At 47.9% G+C, this 16,443-nt stretch overlaps 2 protein-coding genes across 5 annotated transcripts in view; both read right to left on the bottom strand.

Annotated features, from left to right (window-relative positions):
* The window catches only part of LOC142572856 (phospholipid-transporting ATPase ABCA3-like), a 111,249-nt gene extending 107,764 nt beyond the window's left edge, over positions 1-3,485 (bottom strand). For all 4 annotated transcript variants that reach the window (XM_075682260.1, XM_075682261.1, XM_075682262.1 and 1 more), the window contains exon 1: positions 3,237-3,485. In XM_075682260.1, the coding sequence (XP_075538375.1) occupies positions 3,237-3,434 (198 nt within the window). In that variant the 5' untranslated portion in view covers positions 3,435-3,485. The remainder of the gene's footprint in view (positions 1-3,236) is intronic.
* A 5,667-nt stretch (positions 3,486-9,152) lies between these two features.
* LOC142570501 (uncharacterized) lies at positions 9,153-13,049 on the bottom strand. The gene is made up of 2 exons (XM_075678883.1): positions 12,392-13,049; positions 9,153-9,466 (listed from the first exon to the last, which is right to left on the bottom strand). Exons 1-2 carry the CDS (start codon positions 12,414-12,416, stop codon positions 9,153-9,155), a joined length of 339 nt encoding a protein of 112 aa, XP_075534998.1. The 5' UTR covers positions 12,417-13,049.
* Between the last annotated feature and the right edge of the window lie 3,394 nt (positions 13,050-16,443).

The raw sequence follows: 16,443 nt of genomic DNA, 5'->3' as shown, positions 1-16,443 counted from the left end.
GTCGAGGGATGGGAGACCGCGGTGTCTAGCTCCAACCCAGCCGACCAAATACGGCTGGTGGACTGGGCTCTGAGGGTCGCCGAGGGCCACAAACTCCCGGACACCCTACGCCCTCCAAAGCCCCCTCACAAGTAATGTTGTAAAAAAGGCTCAAGTAATAAATGTTTACCACCATCACCTGATTGTGAACACTGCCAGATGCCTGAAACACTGGAATAAGATATTGTGCGACTGCCCAGCACATATGCCGGAGCGAAAGACGTTGGAAAGTTTCCTAGCCAGCGTTGGCAGGCAAGCACTGTCGAAGGAAGCTATCCTCGGCCCATGGCCTGACACTGCAACTTCAATGCGTGCAACGAAGATGTTGAAGTTTCTATAAAGCTCGATGAGCGGCTCTAGCAAGGCAGCTGTCTCATATACAAAGCACTCACCACTTATCACCACACATCTAAGTACTTTCACTCCCCTTCCCTCTACCCCAGTGCAGAGTAGCAGACTAGAGCGCACTAGCTCAAGTCGACCTCTCCGTCTTTCCTGTCAATTAATTCTATTCTATACGCATTGTTCTCGGCGTTTACGTTGCGTTCAAGCGATAGACAAGACGAATGTCACTTCGCTCGCAGCTGTTTCCGCGTTTCCTCACGCCAGCGTTTTGACAGCGAGCTTCCGCGGTCATCGAGTACGATGTGTTCATGTTTGCTTGTGCGCGTGTGACACCATGTTTGTTAATTTAGTTAGTGTGCCTATGTTTACAAGTATACGCAGCAGATAAAACTACTATCCTTACTTCGTATAGCTGTCCACATATATGCTATCGCAATCTATGCTCCGCCTTTCGGACGAAACTGCGACTTTTGAAGCGAAGCTTCTATTAGCTCACAAGTTTCGGCAGCGGTCTGGTTACACAAAAACCCAATTGCTCCCAGCGCAGAGCAGCTGCGGGAAAGGGCGGTTTGATGAGTTGAAAACTGCGGCGGCGCCAGATCGCGAGTCATTGTCAAAGATTCCAGCCGCATAGGCGCGCGCTCACGCCACGCGCGCGACGAATCAGAACCATTTCGCTTCCATCGGGGAGGGAAAGAGCAGGAAAGGGTATGGCGCGCGCTGCGCCGGCTTCGTTTCTGTTCAGGCTCGAAAAACCGATGGGTCGGCCGTGCGTTGGGCGTTCCCCCGAGGAACGGGCAGCATACTACGAGCGGCAGCGTGAACTCGCCCGTGGAAGAGCTCGCCATCGGCACGCCAATCCAGCCGTTAAGGGCTAAATATAGTCCAACGTAGTGTGAGCGCGCGCACACTTTACGTCACGTTGACGAGAACAACGGCGTCTAAATTTCGGCCGATGGTTCGATGCACTAGCGCAATCAACGTAACCGGACGCGGCCAACGCACTCCGATGCGCCCGGCGTCGAGCGACGCTCGCCCACGTGTGATAACGTCGGACTGTAAACGCGCCTTTTGAGCCGCCCGAGCTAAGGCAATCCGAAAGATCCCGAGATGAGGCAGCGGGAGGCTGAAGCAATCCGGCACCGTTACCTGTGGGTTGCTTAACTGTGACGAAGGTCAGGTGCACGAAGGACAAGCTTCGCTTACTCCCATTTTCCGGTACGGGAATGCTTGGTATATTTTTATTTTTCGAGAGATTAGAAGGGGCGACAAACGTGGGTGCAGGCAATGCGTCGTGACAAACGGCACCCGTCAGACGTCAACACTATCTGTGAAGTTCACTCGCGCTTTTCTCCAACATTCGAACTAAGCGACTGTTTTGAGATCGTTGAGAGCAAGAACAAAGCACGCTAAATAGGTATCATACAGTTGCATAGCAGCTTCGCACGTTTTATTTTTTCATTATTTCCTGTGCATGCGCGCTAGAGCAGCACAAAAGAAATATAGAGGGAAGGACGCAAGCCAGGGGTACATGCTTATGCTATCCTTAATAAGGAGGGGGGGGGGGAGTTTGCGCCGAATTAGTCGTGGCAGGTGCTGCGTCGGGCTGGTAGGAAGAGCCTAGCAGCCTAGCAGACGAAACTTGCGCTTCGAGTTAACTTTGTGCACATGCGCTACTCTTGTCGATCTCGTCACTTCTCGCCATTAGGAGGTGCTGGCCGGCGCTGGCGCGGTGCTGTTAAGGAACCGGATGACTGTACTGCTTCTTTACTGCTGGATGATGATGTTCTATAGCGTGAACACAGGTGGAAACTGACTGGACAAATTAACTGCAGCAGTGAGTGACGCTGAGCTAGTCGGTGTTGCATGCTTTGCGAAATGGGAACAGTGCAACAAGACCAAAACTGACAGAAAGAGGACAGCGCCTGTGTTGTCTTTCTGCCAGTCTTCGTCTTGCCACGCTATTTCCCCACTTCACAAGTGACGGGACAAATACGACCACGTTCGCGTTGACGTAATGAAAACAACACATGCCGCGTAGCTAGCACTTAGCATATTGCATTAGATTAGTGCGAACTACGTGAACAGTTGTTTGACACTGTAGCGGACGAGGATTCAAACTTCCTGCCTCATTTGCGATCGCGATGCTGTTCAATCCGGATCCATTCTATCGTGATTTAGCTTCTTGATCGCGATCGTAGATGTCAATCACCTGCAGCCTCAATGTTCGGTGAGCTCAACCAAACGTCCACGTATGTCCCTCCATGGTGAAGCCGTACGCCTTAAGCGAGTGGTACGATTTCATTGCTCCCGTAGTGAATGCTCTAGGCGGGTGCACGAGGTAAACATCTACGTTACCGAGTCGCACGTTCGGCCAAAACTTCGAACCATTTTTTCAACCATTTATGAGGAAATGATTAAAGTACTGCTCGCCGCAGGCCAAGTGCTTCTCGACGCATATCTGGAGCGTGGTGTGCAGATTCCGGCATCGAACTCAAGTAGTCGGACACATTGCAAAGCAGCCGATGCCTTGCTAGCCTTGGCGCGAGGTAAATGCTTTGCTTTGCGATCTCTTTGCACACTTTGTGAGTGGCCCGTGACGTTACGATGTTTGTGAAAGGGCGAGGTCCATAGGCTGAGCGTTATCCCGGTCGTTTCATTCTTTCCGTTAGTGTACGTAATCCCCTGCAAACGATATCTCCTCCTGCGAGCGCTCCAGGTTCTGGTCGATAGCTGAGATTCCCCTTGCAGTCTACAAGTACGTTAACTTTGCCGATAGATCGGTTCCATATTGCCGTCGTCAATCTCTACGAAATAAAAAAAGATACGAGGTCAAAGTCAGTTTAACTTACAAGCACGTCCAGAGGCAGGCTGCCGCCGAAGAAGGTGATCCGCAGGTCAATCGGCATGCTGAACTTGTCGCCGGGCTTCACGTTGCCGTACAGCAGCCCCACGGTGTGCACGGGCGTCTGGTTCTGCAGTAGCATGGCAGCTACGAGTTCTTTTTCCGAGTGCATTCCCATCACGCCCGGCACGTGCAGCGTCTTCATGGCTTCACGCGTCAGCCGGGACAAGTACCTGTTGTCAGCGGGCGCATACAACACCTGCCGGAGGAAGCGACAAACATCTAAAGGCACAATAGAGAAAGAGTCAAACTAGATCGATAGAGTATTCATCTAGAAGTCCATAATCGTTTTCCGTGCGCCGATATGCCACTTTATCGTGTAGACAATTGTCGCCGAAGGTCCCGCTGCTGCTTCTCAATTTCCACCGCCCGCGTCAAAACAATGTCCGCATGACCTCTCGCTATGCCGGGGTTATTTATATACGGAGCACTCTGCTTGGCGGCAGCTATCCAGGCTCTGCGACTCTGCTTGGGTTTAGGTCGTCGGATGCGGACACAAGCCTTAGCGGCTGTAGGGGGCGGTGGTGGCAATGGCTTTGACGGCTGTGAACAGAGAAACCCATGCGTCTCGCAATAATGGAATTTGCAGCCCCTTTCTATGAATCAGCCAGCGCTGCCGTCACATGAGAGGTACCATAATCTACAAGAGGTAGGTCCTGCTTTGTTTTTTTTTAATTTTTGTCAGTTGGCTATTTGCACAAGCTCATATTTCTTACGAATGACAAATTCGTTATTAAAGAAGCTTTCTCTTCTTCTTGAAAAGAACAAATTTGATTGACTGATTAATTTGTTATTACAATGTAGCTGTTCTTAATATATTGCTGTAGTGTCCATTTGAGGAAGGTGCACGAAGCTGAGGCTAGAATTTCGAGACAACGATAGTTCATGCCCAAATCCACGTCCAAGCAACGGTTACATCTGAGCAGACTTGTACACGTTACAGAAAAAACGTAACCGATTACAATTACCTCCTTAAAAATATAATTGAGTACAGTTACAAATTACTGCCCCACGAAAGTACTTGAGCAATTACTAAGAAGTAAACGATTGTTAACATTACTTTCCTCACTACTTTTCTTAATTGCACAAATACAGTAACTAGAACGAACGGGCCTGGCTCCTTCAATAGAGCCTCTGCAGCCCTTCACACGATGTTTATCTTCACTAAGAATGACTCTTCGAAGTTTTTTTTTTTGTTATGTTCCTCCGTTTCGTCGTGAAGAAGTCTGCAGCGACAAAGAAAACTCGCCTTATGTGTGCGCTGGAGAGAAGGGCTGTATCAACGTAAAAGCGTTAAGGACCCCTGTCACAGAAAATTCGGGGTCCAGCGTCGACCCACAAAGAAAGAAACTGTCAACCGTCGTATCGGCAAAAATAATTCCGAACCATGCAAACTAAAGCACAGATACCCAACCGCGTAGACTCTCCGTGTAGCGTAACGAAGTTACTGAGCTAGATAAGGTAGAAGCTTAGGCGAGTTGGTGATATCGACATGTCTGCTTAGCGCAAAAGACGAGGACTGAAGGAAGAACACAACACAGACGCTTGTGTTGTGTTCTTCCTTCAGTCCTCGTCTTCCGCGCTGTGCACACACGTCGTTACTGAGCTAATTGAATTTCTCAAAGTAAAATACGTCAGAAAAGTAATAGAACACGACTTGCACCCAACCTACAGACATGACAGCGTCGGATTATAATTTGAATATACGAGAAAACATAATTCTGTTAGGCGGGAACTCACACATCCTTTTCCAGCGTTTCTACCATTCATAGACCGCTGAAGGAGGCCGAGATTTGCGCACGCCAGCGCGCGCGAATCTCGGAGCTCACGGAGAGGCGCGCCGGGTTCCTTGCAACACGTGCAGATGACGCTCGCCTCCGCCACATCACGGCGAACGCAAGAGGCCACGTTCCTACTAGAAAGTTCGCCATCGTGCATAACGTTCGCCGCCAGCGTTTCCTGGTAAGCACTACGGTTACATAAGCTGTATTTGCCGGGAAGCGCAAGAAGCAGTCAGGGATCTTTGAATGCTATCGCGTTCCACTCTTGAAGGTGAAGCTTAAGCGTCCTCCAAATTTTTCTGAGGGGCGTGAATACAGTCCGGCCTTTCCAGCGCCAGGCAGCAGTCGGCGAAGTGGGATGTGCCACGCCAGCGACGCCATGATTGCCGAAAATTTTGCCCGCTGTATTTTTCGGCGCGTTGGACGTGGCTCGTGGCAGCGCGGCCATCAGCTGTTACCGCAGAGAATGCGCACAAGTGCGCGGCGAGCGTCCGTTCTTTCGTTCGGCGAGGAGGAAAAGCTTTACTGAGCACTCAATTGCAGTTATGGCTATGGAAAGAAGAATGATGGGTGTAACGTAAAGGGATAAAGAAAGAGCAGATTGGGTGAGGGAACAAACGCGAGTTAATGACATCTTAGTTGAAATGACGAAAAAGAAATGGGGGGCATGGGCAGGACATGTAATGAGGAGGGAAGATAACCGATGGTCATTAAGGGTTACGGACTGGATTCCAAGGGAAGGGAAGCGCAGCAGGCGGCGGCAGTAAGTTAGGTGGGCGGATGAGATTAAGAAGTTTGCAGGGACGGCATGGCCACAATTAGTACATACAGCTTGATAAAGGGCGAGAAAGCGTCACTGCGTAATACATTGGAATACAGTCCATACAATGACAGCGTCATTGAGATTTTTCACTGGCCATTGCATATATACAAGAATGTAAACACAGTTCTTGAATGACAAAATTTCATTAAGATATTTGTCCTCAACTTGTTCATTTCATGGCCTTTTCATTTATCATATCAGCGGTATGCCCTGCTTTCCTGGTTTCGAACTGATATAGTTCTAAAGTTCGTGTGATATTTTCTTTACTTATTAAACAGACAAAAAACATGAAAGCATTGATATCAGTTACTTTGGGCACAATTTTTGGCACTTACCAGAACATTCTTTTATGAAAAAATACATATTTTACTTGTTTTGACAGTGCGTAGCGTTCAAAAATTCGTTTGCATCTTTCGCAATGCAGTTATTATTCATGTATTTGATCCCTCGACAAATTGTTTAAGAGGAAGCTTTAGCTCGGGCCCAATCCGACGCGGCTTATTCAAATACATGTAAAGCGGAGAAACGCTTTTCTGAGATAATCCTGCTAATCGCTTTCAATGAAATTTGTTGCATTTGAGAGAGAAGGTAAATTCTAGTGTCTGTTTGAAACGGAATATTGATTTAGGGCCTGAATTTTGCTTTAAATATTTTTTAAAAATTCGTAAGTTCGATAAAATAGACGCACGACGTTTACAAACTAATAGATATGCACCAAGAACAGATATCGCGGTTCTGTAAACGGGAACTATTAGAACAGTCAAAGCGGACAACTTTGGTATGTCAATGTGTATCTTACGTGAATTGGTGACGTTGTGTACAAGGGTTCTGCAAAAGCCGTATTTCCATAATACTAATTTTTTTTAGATTCGTGTGTAACATATCTATTTTGTCCGCTGTAGATTTACTATTAGATGCAATTCACAGAATTGTGATATCATTTTTCATTGTTGAGTTACTGAGTTTTAAACTTGCGATTTTGGCCAATTTTTCATGAAGAATTGACCGCCTAAATGAAAAGGTCGAAACCAACAGTCACTAGAATTTAGGTTTTTCTTTTAAATGCAATAAACATCGTCAAATTTAATTGGCGCAGTTTTTGCGGGGAAAAACGAATTCCCCTTCTACATGTATTCATATAGCAGCACCCGAGCTAAAGTGTCCTCTTAAGGAGGAGGCCGAGCGAGTAGGCATCGGTCGTGCCATCGTATTCATTTCATTTCAGTGTTCCTGTCGCATCTGTCATACTGCGCAGAATAGCCCATGTTCCTTTTGTGCTAAGCGTTCCTTTGAGTGCATCACAAAACTGAAGGCAATTGGTATCTTGCAGCTGCTGCGCGTTATCACTGGCTTCCTGCGCAAGCCTGGCTATCCTGATCTTGAGTTTTGTGTTGTGTGTCTGTCTCTTCCAACGTTTGGTCATACTTCTCCGCGCTTCCCACATGTGTAGAGGTGCCTGTCTACTGCCGGTGGTTCGATCGTTGTCGTGATTTCCGGTGTTGTGCCTTCTGTGTACACTCCTGACGGATTCCATCCATTCTGCAGCTCTATCAGGTGGTGTGGTCTGCCTTTGTTTCTCTTTATAAGCTGTTCAATTGGTTATCGTTGCTTTTGCTAATCTATGGTGAACCTGCGTCGTGTTAACTGAGGCACTACTGATGTCTGAGCTCTTCCCATAGGTTGGTCCAGGTAACGCCTCTGTCATTGTTGCTGAAAGTTAGGTCCTGTGTGGTGTCCCTTACTACACTGTTTCCCGTCCTGGTTGGTTCATCCGGTCGCGTCATCAGGACAAGCTCATGGTCCTCCGCGAGGCCGGCTAGTCTTTGGCCCTTAGGTGTGCCTCGATCATAGGCGCAATGAGAATGCGGGCCATTAAAGTCCCCTAGGATAATTGCCCGGTCGTGGCTTTTCACTTTGCGCAATGCGGCCGTCACTAGCACGTCGAACTTTGCCTTCCTCTCTAGGTGGGCTATAGACGTTGGCAATAACTGTTTTCGGTTTGCAGCGTCTACATTGCCAGACCGTGAGGACCTGATGTTGGACACCGCAGTTAGAGACGTAGGCCACGCTCACCGCTATGTCAGCCCGTGTCAGCGCTGCTATCTGAAGATGGTCAGGGTGCGTGTTTAGTTTCGAGAAAATAAGGAGGAGGGGCGGGGGGCTCGAATAGCTATATTTTTTAATCGAACTCATTGCTAATGTTAAGCAGAAAGAACTACCTTCAAATATCGAATCGAATATTCTCCTATTCTTTAGCGAGGTAAGATGTAGAGGCTAAGGTCAGTCCGTTTGACGAAGCGGCTTATATGTTGATAAAAGTAGGGAGCAAGGTAACGTTAAAGTAACTGGTTACCTTTTAGTAAATGCTCCGTTACTTCCTTGGGATAGTAATTAGTAACTGTAATCAGTTAAATCACTGAAAGAGGTAATTGTCATTGTAATCGGTTACTCTTTTCCAGTAACGTCGAAAAGTGTGCTCGGAAAGCCATTATAAGCACACCCATGGTTGCACACGGAACTTCCATTTCAGATTTGCAGCTAATTCTAATCGTGGCTACGTGACTCTTCTGCGCACTATGCAGTAATGTGTAGAATTCCTTTGCTGACCTTATACCCTCAAGATTGCTGACGACCGCTGCCCTGTTCTTCTTGCACATCTTATTCCTGCCAGCGAAAAGCCTTCCTCTTGCTAATTTCATGGTTTCCTATTATTTACTGATTCCTCAATCGTTTGAGTGTAATAATTTTTTATTTCTATTTTGACCCCCCGTTTCGTTCTGACAGATGATATATTTCGACCTGATCTCCGTGGTTGGAAACTTGCACAATCTGTCGCTTCTTTATCAGTCCCTTTGTTGGTACGCACCATAAATTTGTCGATTTGTGCGCTCTTTAACGAGTGCCAGAACAACCTGCGAATGGTATTCGAGGTTAGGCTGCTGCGAGCGAATCGTCTGACAATGAATTCTCTCTCAAATTTTCTGTATTACTATTAATTCACTCATATATGCTTGCATTTAAAAAAACAAACGAGAAAGAAATACATACCTCGTGTGACGCATGCGATTTAAAATCTATGGAAGCATCTTAGTTTTCGGTGACGACCCACATTTTTGAACATCCATTTGACATTTTTTAGGCGCATATTGATCGAGAGATCGGCCTACCCAATTATGAAGCGAATTCCCGGATGCAACGTAGTGGAAGACGATTCGGCATAGTGCTAGCTGAACCCTGTAGGACATCCATCTATATTGTCTCAAAACAAGCGGCGAACCTGTTTGATTTCCACCATGTCGTGCTCCGTGTCCCAGAACGTGGTTGGGCTGATGGGCGAAAAGACGGTGTCCCCCTTGCGAATCAGCGGCTCGCGCACCACGGAGCTCTCCTGGATTCCCAACAGGAGCACCACCATCAGCACAATCTCGAGCAGCGTAGTGGTGTAGCGGCGACACAGCCGCTTCACGTAGACGTTCTTCCACACCAACATTAGCAGTTGCCGCCAAGGGGACGGCGCGGGGCGGGCTGAAGGGTCAACCGCAGGAGGGTCCATCGCTGCCGCTGGAGGGGGGCCTGCGGATCGACAAATTATTTCTGGGCGCGGACGCACATTCTCCTCTCAGGGAGGGGAGTCATTCGGATAGGCACTTGCCGTCGTGAAGCACGACTGACAGTATCGAAGACACTTGTACAGGCGCCGACAAAAGTGGTGTACTCCACGCAGATTGCTACTGCAGCGGCGTCGCTCGGCATTTTGGTGAGCTGAAGCACGAAACATTGACACGAGTCAAGCGACATGCTTGCAGATAATAAAGGGCACCCATTGGCTGTCTCGATCCCAGATGCTGCCTGTAGATGGCGTTGCGATGCAGTTTGCCGTTGCTCCGGCTCCCGCTGCGTGGAGTATACCACTTTTGTCGTCGCCCATACATTCTTCCGAGTAAGTGGAGCATTTTTTTTTCTTATACGTTTCACTTGCTAGGATGCTGGAACCTGTAAGGAGATTAAGATGTGCCACTTCCATTGAGAGACTTATTTGTAATCACATTAAGAGTGACATACAGTAATAGTGGCAAGGACATCAACCGAAGGAAGAGTCGACGCTCAAGAACATTTGTTTCACAAAGGTTCCACTTCAATTAAGAGGAATATTTTTGCAAATATAGTCCAGTTACATCGCGCAAACTCTGTGGGTGTGAACTGTGTGGGTATCTGAGTATGATATATGCTATCTTAATTCTTGTTGGCTAAAGTCTTGCGTACTTGAGCAAAATTCCAATGAAAGATGTGTGATATTTACAAAAAATATTGTAAATAGTTCAAGTGGTTTACTTCAGAAGAAATACCTCATTTTGGGCGAACTTGTGTCCGACAAGTAATCATTTTACCTCGGAAATCGAGAGTCCACTGTTCTCCAACTAAGGTCACCTACGGCCCGACACCGATCGTACATGCGTTCGCCCAGCATAGAGGCACGTGTTTTCCTGCGTCTCTGCGGCGTCGTTTCTCCCATGCGCCATTGACGCCTTGGGGAGCGCACGAACCAGCGCGCATAATTTGAAGAGGGCACGTGTCTTGGGCATTACTTTTATGCAGTCATGAATTTAAGTTGTGGGGCTTTACGTGCGAAAAACACGCTATCAGTATGAGGCACGTCGTAGTGGGGGACTGCGGAATAATTTTGACTACCTGGGTTATTTGAACGTGGCCCCGACGCACGGTACAAGGTTTCTTTCCTTCTTTTTTTGCATTTTGACCGCATCCAAATGCGGCCACCACGGCGAAGATTTGATCCCACGCCCTCGGATTTAGCAGCGCAACGCCAAAGCCGCTACACCACCACGGTGGGCCTGTAATAATTTACCATATTGATATTTCGTACCGTACAGTGTACGCTTCTAGTTAGCCCACACAGTGGTTCTATGACGTCGTGCTATGAAATTCCACTAGTACTCTCGCCTTAGCATACAAGGTTTTTCACAACTATGCCAACTAAAATGACAGGCTATGAACAGTGTAGTACAGAGCAGAGAGAAGGATCGGTGAATCCTGTGGGGCGACATATATTTTGCAGTCATGGCGCTATACGAAAAAAAAAATTGGAATTTTGTTATGCGGAGGGAACTGTCAGGTTACGCTAAATGAACTGGCTCTTACGAGGAGCGGCGAAAAATTAACCTTCACACATGAAACTACTTGCTAGAATTGCTGCAGCAGTGCACTCTAGAACGCTGTGCTCGCGATCCTGTCATTTCGCAGACATGCACAGATGTGCGTGAACATGTGTTGGTACCACATAGCCTACCGTAGTTCGATAATCGGCTTTTATTTAACCTTCGGAGCTATATTTGAAGCGAAGCTTTCCTTGCGAACTCTACCGGAAGTTCTTGACAGCTGCTGGGTGCTCTTGCTGTCTTTATGAATAGCTCACATTTAAACAAAACGAAAGGTAATACGTGCCCCAAGGCTGGACCGGGATTTGGTCCCGCAACACATTAACCAGACGCTCCTTCCATTAGGCCACCATCGTACATACGCTGTTTATGTGCCAACATCACTATATCTTTCAGATGATCACCCCGAATGTCAAATTAGGTAGAACGGATGTGCGGGAGAATACGCGGACGCACCCGAGCGTGTGCGAAAGGGCCACGTTTGGATGGCTTGTCAAGTGGATGACGTGGTTCCTGGGCGAAGGCCCTCGGTATGACCTTGCACCCGCATTGCAGTAACGCAGAAAGCAACACGGGTTTCTCAACTGTTTATACATTTGAACAAGCACAGCTGTACATAGATTTCAACAAGGTACGTTGGATCTGTCGCAATTTTTTTTGCCTTTTCTACCAGCTGACAAATGGCTACACTTCTGCAATTTAGTACGGTCTAACAGAAACACATCCAGATGAGGTGACATACGACGGAGTTTCCGGCAAACTGCATCCTTTTATTGCCTGTGAAGTCGGTTCTAAATCATGTTGATTGGCATGTAATGAGAACTTGCAGCCCTAACGAAATCAGTGAAATGAAATCTACCCGCCGTGATTGTTTAGTGTTTCGGTGTTGCGCTGCTGTAAGCACGAGGTCGCGGGATCCAATCCCGGCCACGGCGGCCGCATATCGATGGGGCCGAAATGCAAAAACCCCCGTGTACTTAGATTTAGGTGCACGTTAATGAAAAAAATTTCCGGAGTCGTCCACTACAGCGTGCCTCATAATCAGATCGTGGTTTAATTGGCATGCAAAATCCCATAGTTTAATTAAACTGCAATCTATACCGCATTCGTTATCCACATCATGTGTAATCCCAGAACACCAGCAAACAGTCTAGGCATGATGCAAGGGCTACGATCTTATCAACCATCAATGGCAGAGCTGCTGAGCCCTCAAATTCAGCTCACTTGCGTGTACTCGCCCAGTCCCATCGTCACCAGGGCTACAAGGAACATTCTTGCAGAATAACAACACGCAGCAAGAAGTTTGGAGCAGCCTTCAACTCACCTTGCTGAGGCTGAGCGGCTTCCATTTCCGAGGTCTGGGCTTCGCACGTCAGAGGAAGGGTTCCAGAAAAATCGGCACGAGGAGGCACGCGACCGTCCGTGCAGTTCTTCGTCTTCTGCGATAGCACGTTCTCTTGTCCGACAGATCATTCGGTTCTTGCAGGTTTTAACGGCTGTGGTTCCGGTTGAATGGACTAACGAAAGGAATTCGTGTTTACGATCGTAGATAAAACCACAGTAACGTAAAAGAGCAAGGGGAAAGTTTAAAAGAAAAAGACTGAAAAGCGTCCCACTTAATCTTGGTATCTGAATACCGTCGTTTTCGCCATCTATTCCTTCTCGTTAAATCCAATACCGGCCACGTCCTGAATGAACGGCTGGAAATGTTGAACATGGAGAAAACTGTAAAAACACGGTTAGTATCTAGTAGATTTAGAGGCTGCTCAGTGGCCCCAGGAGCTAAGGTGAGTGATTTACACCGAAGTGCGAACCAGCGACTGCTTTTGGTTAGCGTAAACCTGAAGAAGCGCAGCTTGACAGTCCGCTCCTTTTTTGGTTTGCGCCACTTCGAACCTCGAGAGCCGTTCTCCAAACATCGATGTTAATTAACGTGGCGAATTGGGCGTGTTGATACATACTTGAAAAGGCGGCAGCGCAAAAAAAAAGTCACGGACGGATGTTGATTTCTGAAAAGCGTGGCATGACAGTTGTTGCCTCGTTCGGTTCGGTTTCGCTTTTGGCTCGGTTTCGGCCCGCACCCACTATGGGGAGATTCGTCCTCTTTTTTTCTCCATATTTTTCACCGATGCCGGTGCTTTCTTTTCACGGCCCCTTAAAATAATCTTCCTGGGATGTCCGTTGGAAATACAAATTCCATTTTTTTTTCTCTCTTCCTAACATTGTTTGCAGACGCCGCTGAGCGACTGTCTCTTCCATGGTGCTCCTATGGACACGACATTATAACGAATAAATGCACGCAACTCGATTCTCCTACCTTTTTCTGGTCCTGCGGGGCGCCCGACAACCTTCGTCACAGGGTGATGGGGTGTCCTGCCCTTGCAGAAAGAAATAATCAAGCAAAGGAAGACGGAGAAAGAAGCAACCGAAGACACAATCACAAACGAAGACCGCCAAAGATCGTGGAAGGCCATGCTCACGCCCTGGATTTGGAGGACCAGCGCAAGCTGGTGAACCAGGCCTGGGAAGCAGCAAAAGCCAATGGCTACCTGAACTGAGGAGGCCACCCGCCTTGGGTGAACAAAGAAACACTCTTTCTCACTGATCCAGGTTATTACACGTTTATTCTCTCTCTCTGTATTCCTAACATTCCTTCTTCGAGGAAACGTGTCGTTGGCAAAATCGTTTTGACAACGGAGCTCTAGCAGCTTGGTTACATAGTTTTCAAAGATATGTAAATAAGGGGAGAGTGCTTGATAACGTGGGGTAACTACCAAGATATTGCTATTCCAAGCCGCCGGCAAGGCGTTCGCGTTCATTCGTAGCGGCGAAAATTTACTTGTGTTTGAATGCCTAATATTATTTAGGCTGGCCCATGGAAGATGTCGCCCTATGCTCGGGAAGCAGAAATCATGGCAAGCCTAACAAGATACACTTCCGTCACCCCTCGTGGAAGGGCGCCTAGAAATCATACGCTTATCGCCACGGGAGGACCTGAAATATTAGTAATTATATTTATTTCGGCGTCAAATTTACATAACAATATGTAGGACAGGACAGTCCGAGCTGCAGTGACATGTCCGACTGTCCTCGGCAGAAGATAGCAGAAGCAGGTTAATAATGAAATGCTACGATACACAAAAATTATGAACTGCAACAAAATTTCGAAACGCGTCAACATAAAAACTAAGATTAGCAAATAAAGGCAGTAAATTAATGATAATTCAGAGTCGAAATAATGGTTACAAATTTCCCAGAAAATATTAACAGATATTTTCTCGTAAATACCCGCTTATTGAGTGCCCATATAGAACCACACGGTGAAATGGTGCTCAGCATATAATGGAATCTATGTTGTACATATAAACCTTCCTTCAGGTGACCAAAGCCTGCGAATAAACAAAGGGTATAAAACGGTGTGTTACGCTGAGTTAGGGTCGTTTATATGGTCACAGGTCTCCAAAATGAAAGAAACTAACTCACACTCGCTCGCAAATAACATTTTTTTTTTTTTGCTAGCGGTTCACTCGGACGCCCACTCGCCAGAATTCTACTCAGCCACGCTCACTCGGACTCACTCTCCAGAATAATGTCTGATGGAAAGAGGGTCTGGGTCCCTGTGTTACTTTTTTAGTTGTCGGACATCACGCTCAACGCTGGAAATTCCGTCAGTCCGCTTCGGTACGCAGAATCTACGGTAGATTTGTCTATGACATCACGTGCTATAAATGCAAGTGCGCGGTTCCAGCAATGAAACTGCTGACATCCGCATTTGCTGTCGAACGCATTGAAGTTGAGCAGCAAACTCGTATGAAGGCAAAAGATGGGAGGGATTGCCACATTACCATTCTGAATCCTAGTCATAAAAATATAAATGAAAAGTTAATGCGAAATATGCCCTGTTAAGAACGGCCCGCTGACGTGCAAGTTTTGCCAACCACTTGCGACCGCGGGCGTCAACTTTTCCTGGAGCGCCGCCGCAAACCTCTAGCCACGGCATGACTAAGTCGACTGTGTGTCGAGAACAATACGCGCGTCCTCAACTCTCCGTCGCTGGAGCCGAGTTCGACAAAGCAGGCTTTGTGCCTGCACTCGCCACCGCGGACCTGATCTGCTATGAGCGGGGGAGTTGCCGCGGGAACGTCGACGGAGACCCCTTCCCACGCACCGTTCTTGAAGTAAGCCCCGAGTTCTGCGAAGACAGTCGGACCTCGGCGGGCTCCGTGAACCTGCGTGTGTGTGTGTGTGTGTGTGTGTGTGTGTGTGTGTGTGTGTGTGTGTGTGTGTGTGTGTGCGTGCGTGCGTGCATGCGTGCGTGTGTGCGTGTGTGTGTGTGTGTGTGCGTGTGCGTGTGTGTGCGTGTGTGTGTGTGTGTAAGTAAGCCCTCGCGCAAAGAGGTGGCCGTTTCCGTCACCTGGGTATCGGGAGAGGACCGAGTGTTTATAAACCGCTGTTGTGCGGATGCTCAGGACACTTTCTTAAGCAGTCGTGTTAGACTTATACACTTTCTTAAGCAGTCACGTTAGACTGATGTACTTTCTCTCGCAGTCATGCTAGACTAATCTAGATGATGTAAATAAACCCATATTCCACGTTCTCGATGAGAAGCAGTCCTTCCCTTCATCAACGTCCTCAGCGTGGATAAGTTGGACGACGGCATGGGCCAGCTACCTTCTAATTCATGCCGGACTCCAATCTTGACAACGGGTTACGAGCGATAGGATTGAGCCCCCAATCTTGACAGCCCTCACCAAGTGGTGGGCAAGCGGTGATCTCTAGCCGCTCAGCGTGCAAAGTGAGCGGGAGAGAGTAGCCTGGAGAGCAAGCGCCACAGGTCAATTGTGACGAGAGCACCACTAATAGCTACCGTCTAGCAAACAGTGTCTTTAACAGACCAGGCAACCATTGAGGACCTATAGGACATACTCCCCAAGATTCACCGCGTAGACAGGTCCTGAAGAGAACGTAACGAGTCGGCGTCAGAGGAGGCTGGCTTGCCCAGCTATAGCTGGCTGCATGGCGTCATGCTCCCTCCTAGTTTCTCCTCTTTTTCCATCCCCCTGACACCAACGCATCCGCGCGAAAGCTACATCAGCAACGGTCATTCGAGGTGTATAAGATTCACGATAGCGCTGCAGTAAGTTCGGCTCAGCTCATCGTTTCCGAATGCTGCACTGGACACGAGCGTTTCGAAAGCCTGGTCGCCCCACAGAAGCAACAGGAGTACAGCTCATTATAGAAATTGCCGCAAGCGTTGATTTGGAACACAACCAGAAAACGACTAGTGCCATCCTTTCAGTCGTCGTCAGTCACGCTGCACGCCAGCCAGCACGGATTGCTCACGTGCACAAGAGCGCGGACGCACATTCCAGACAA

This window comes from Dermacentor variabilis, chromosome 2, assembly GCF_050947875.1.
Source record: "Dermacentor variabilis isolate Ectoservices chromosome 2, ASM5094787v1, whole genome shotgun sequence".
Classification (NCBI taxonomy): domain Eukaryota; kingdom Metazoa; phylum Arthropoda; class Arachnida; order Ixodida; family Ixodidae; genus Dermacentor; species Dermacentor variabilis.
This window is presented reverse-complemented; position numbering and strand designations above follow the sequence as displayed.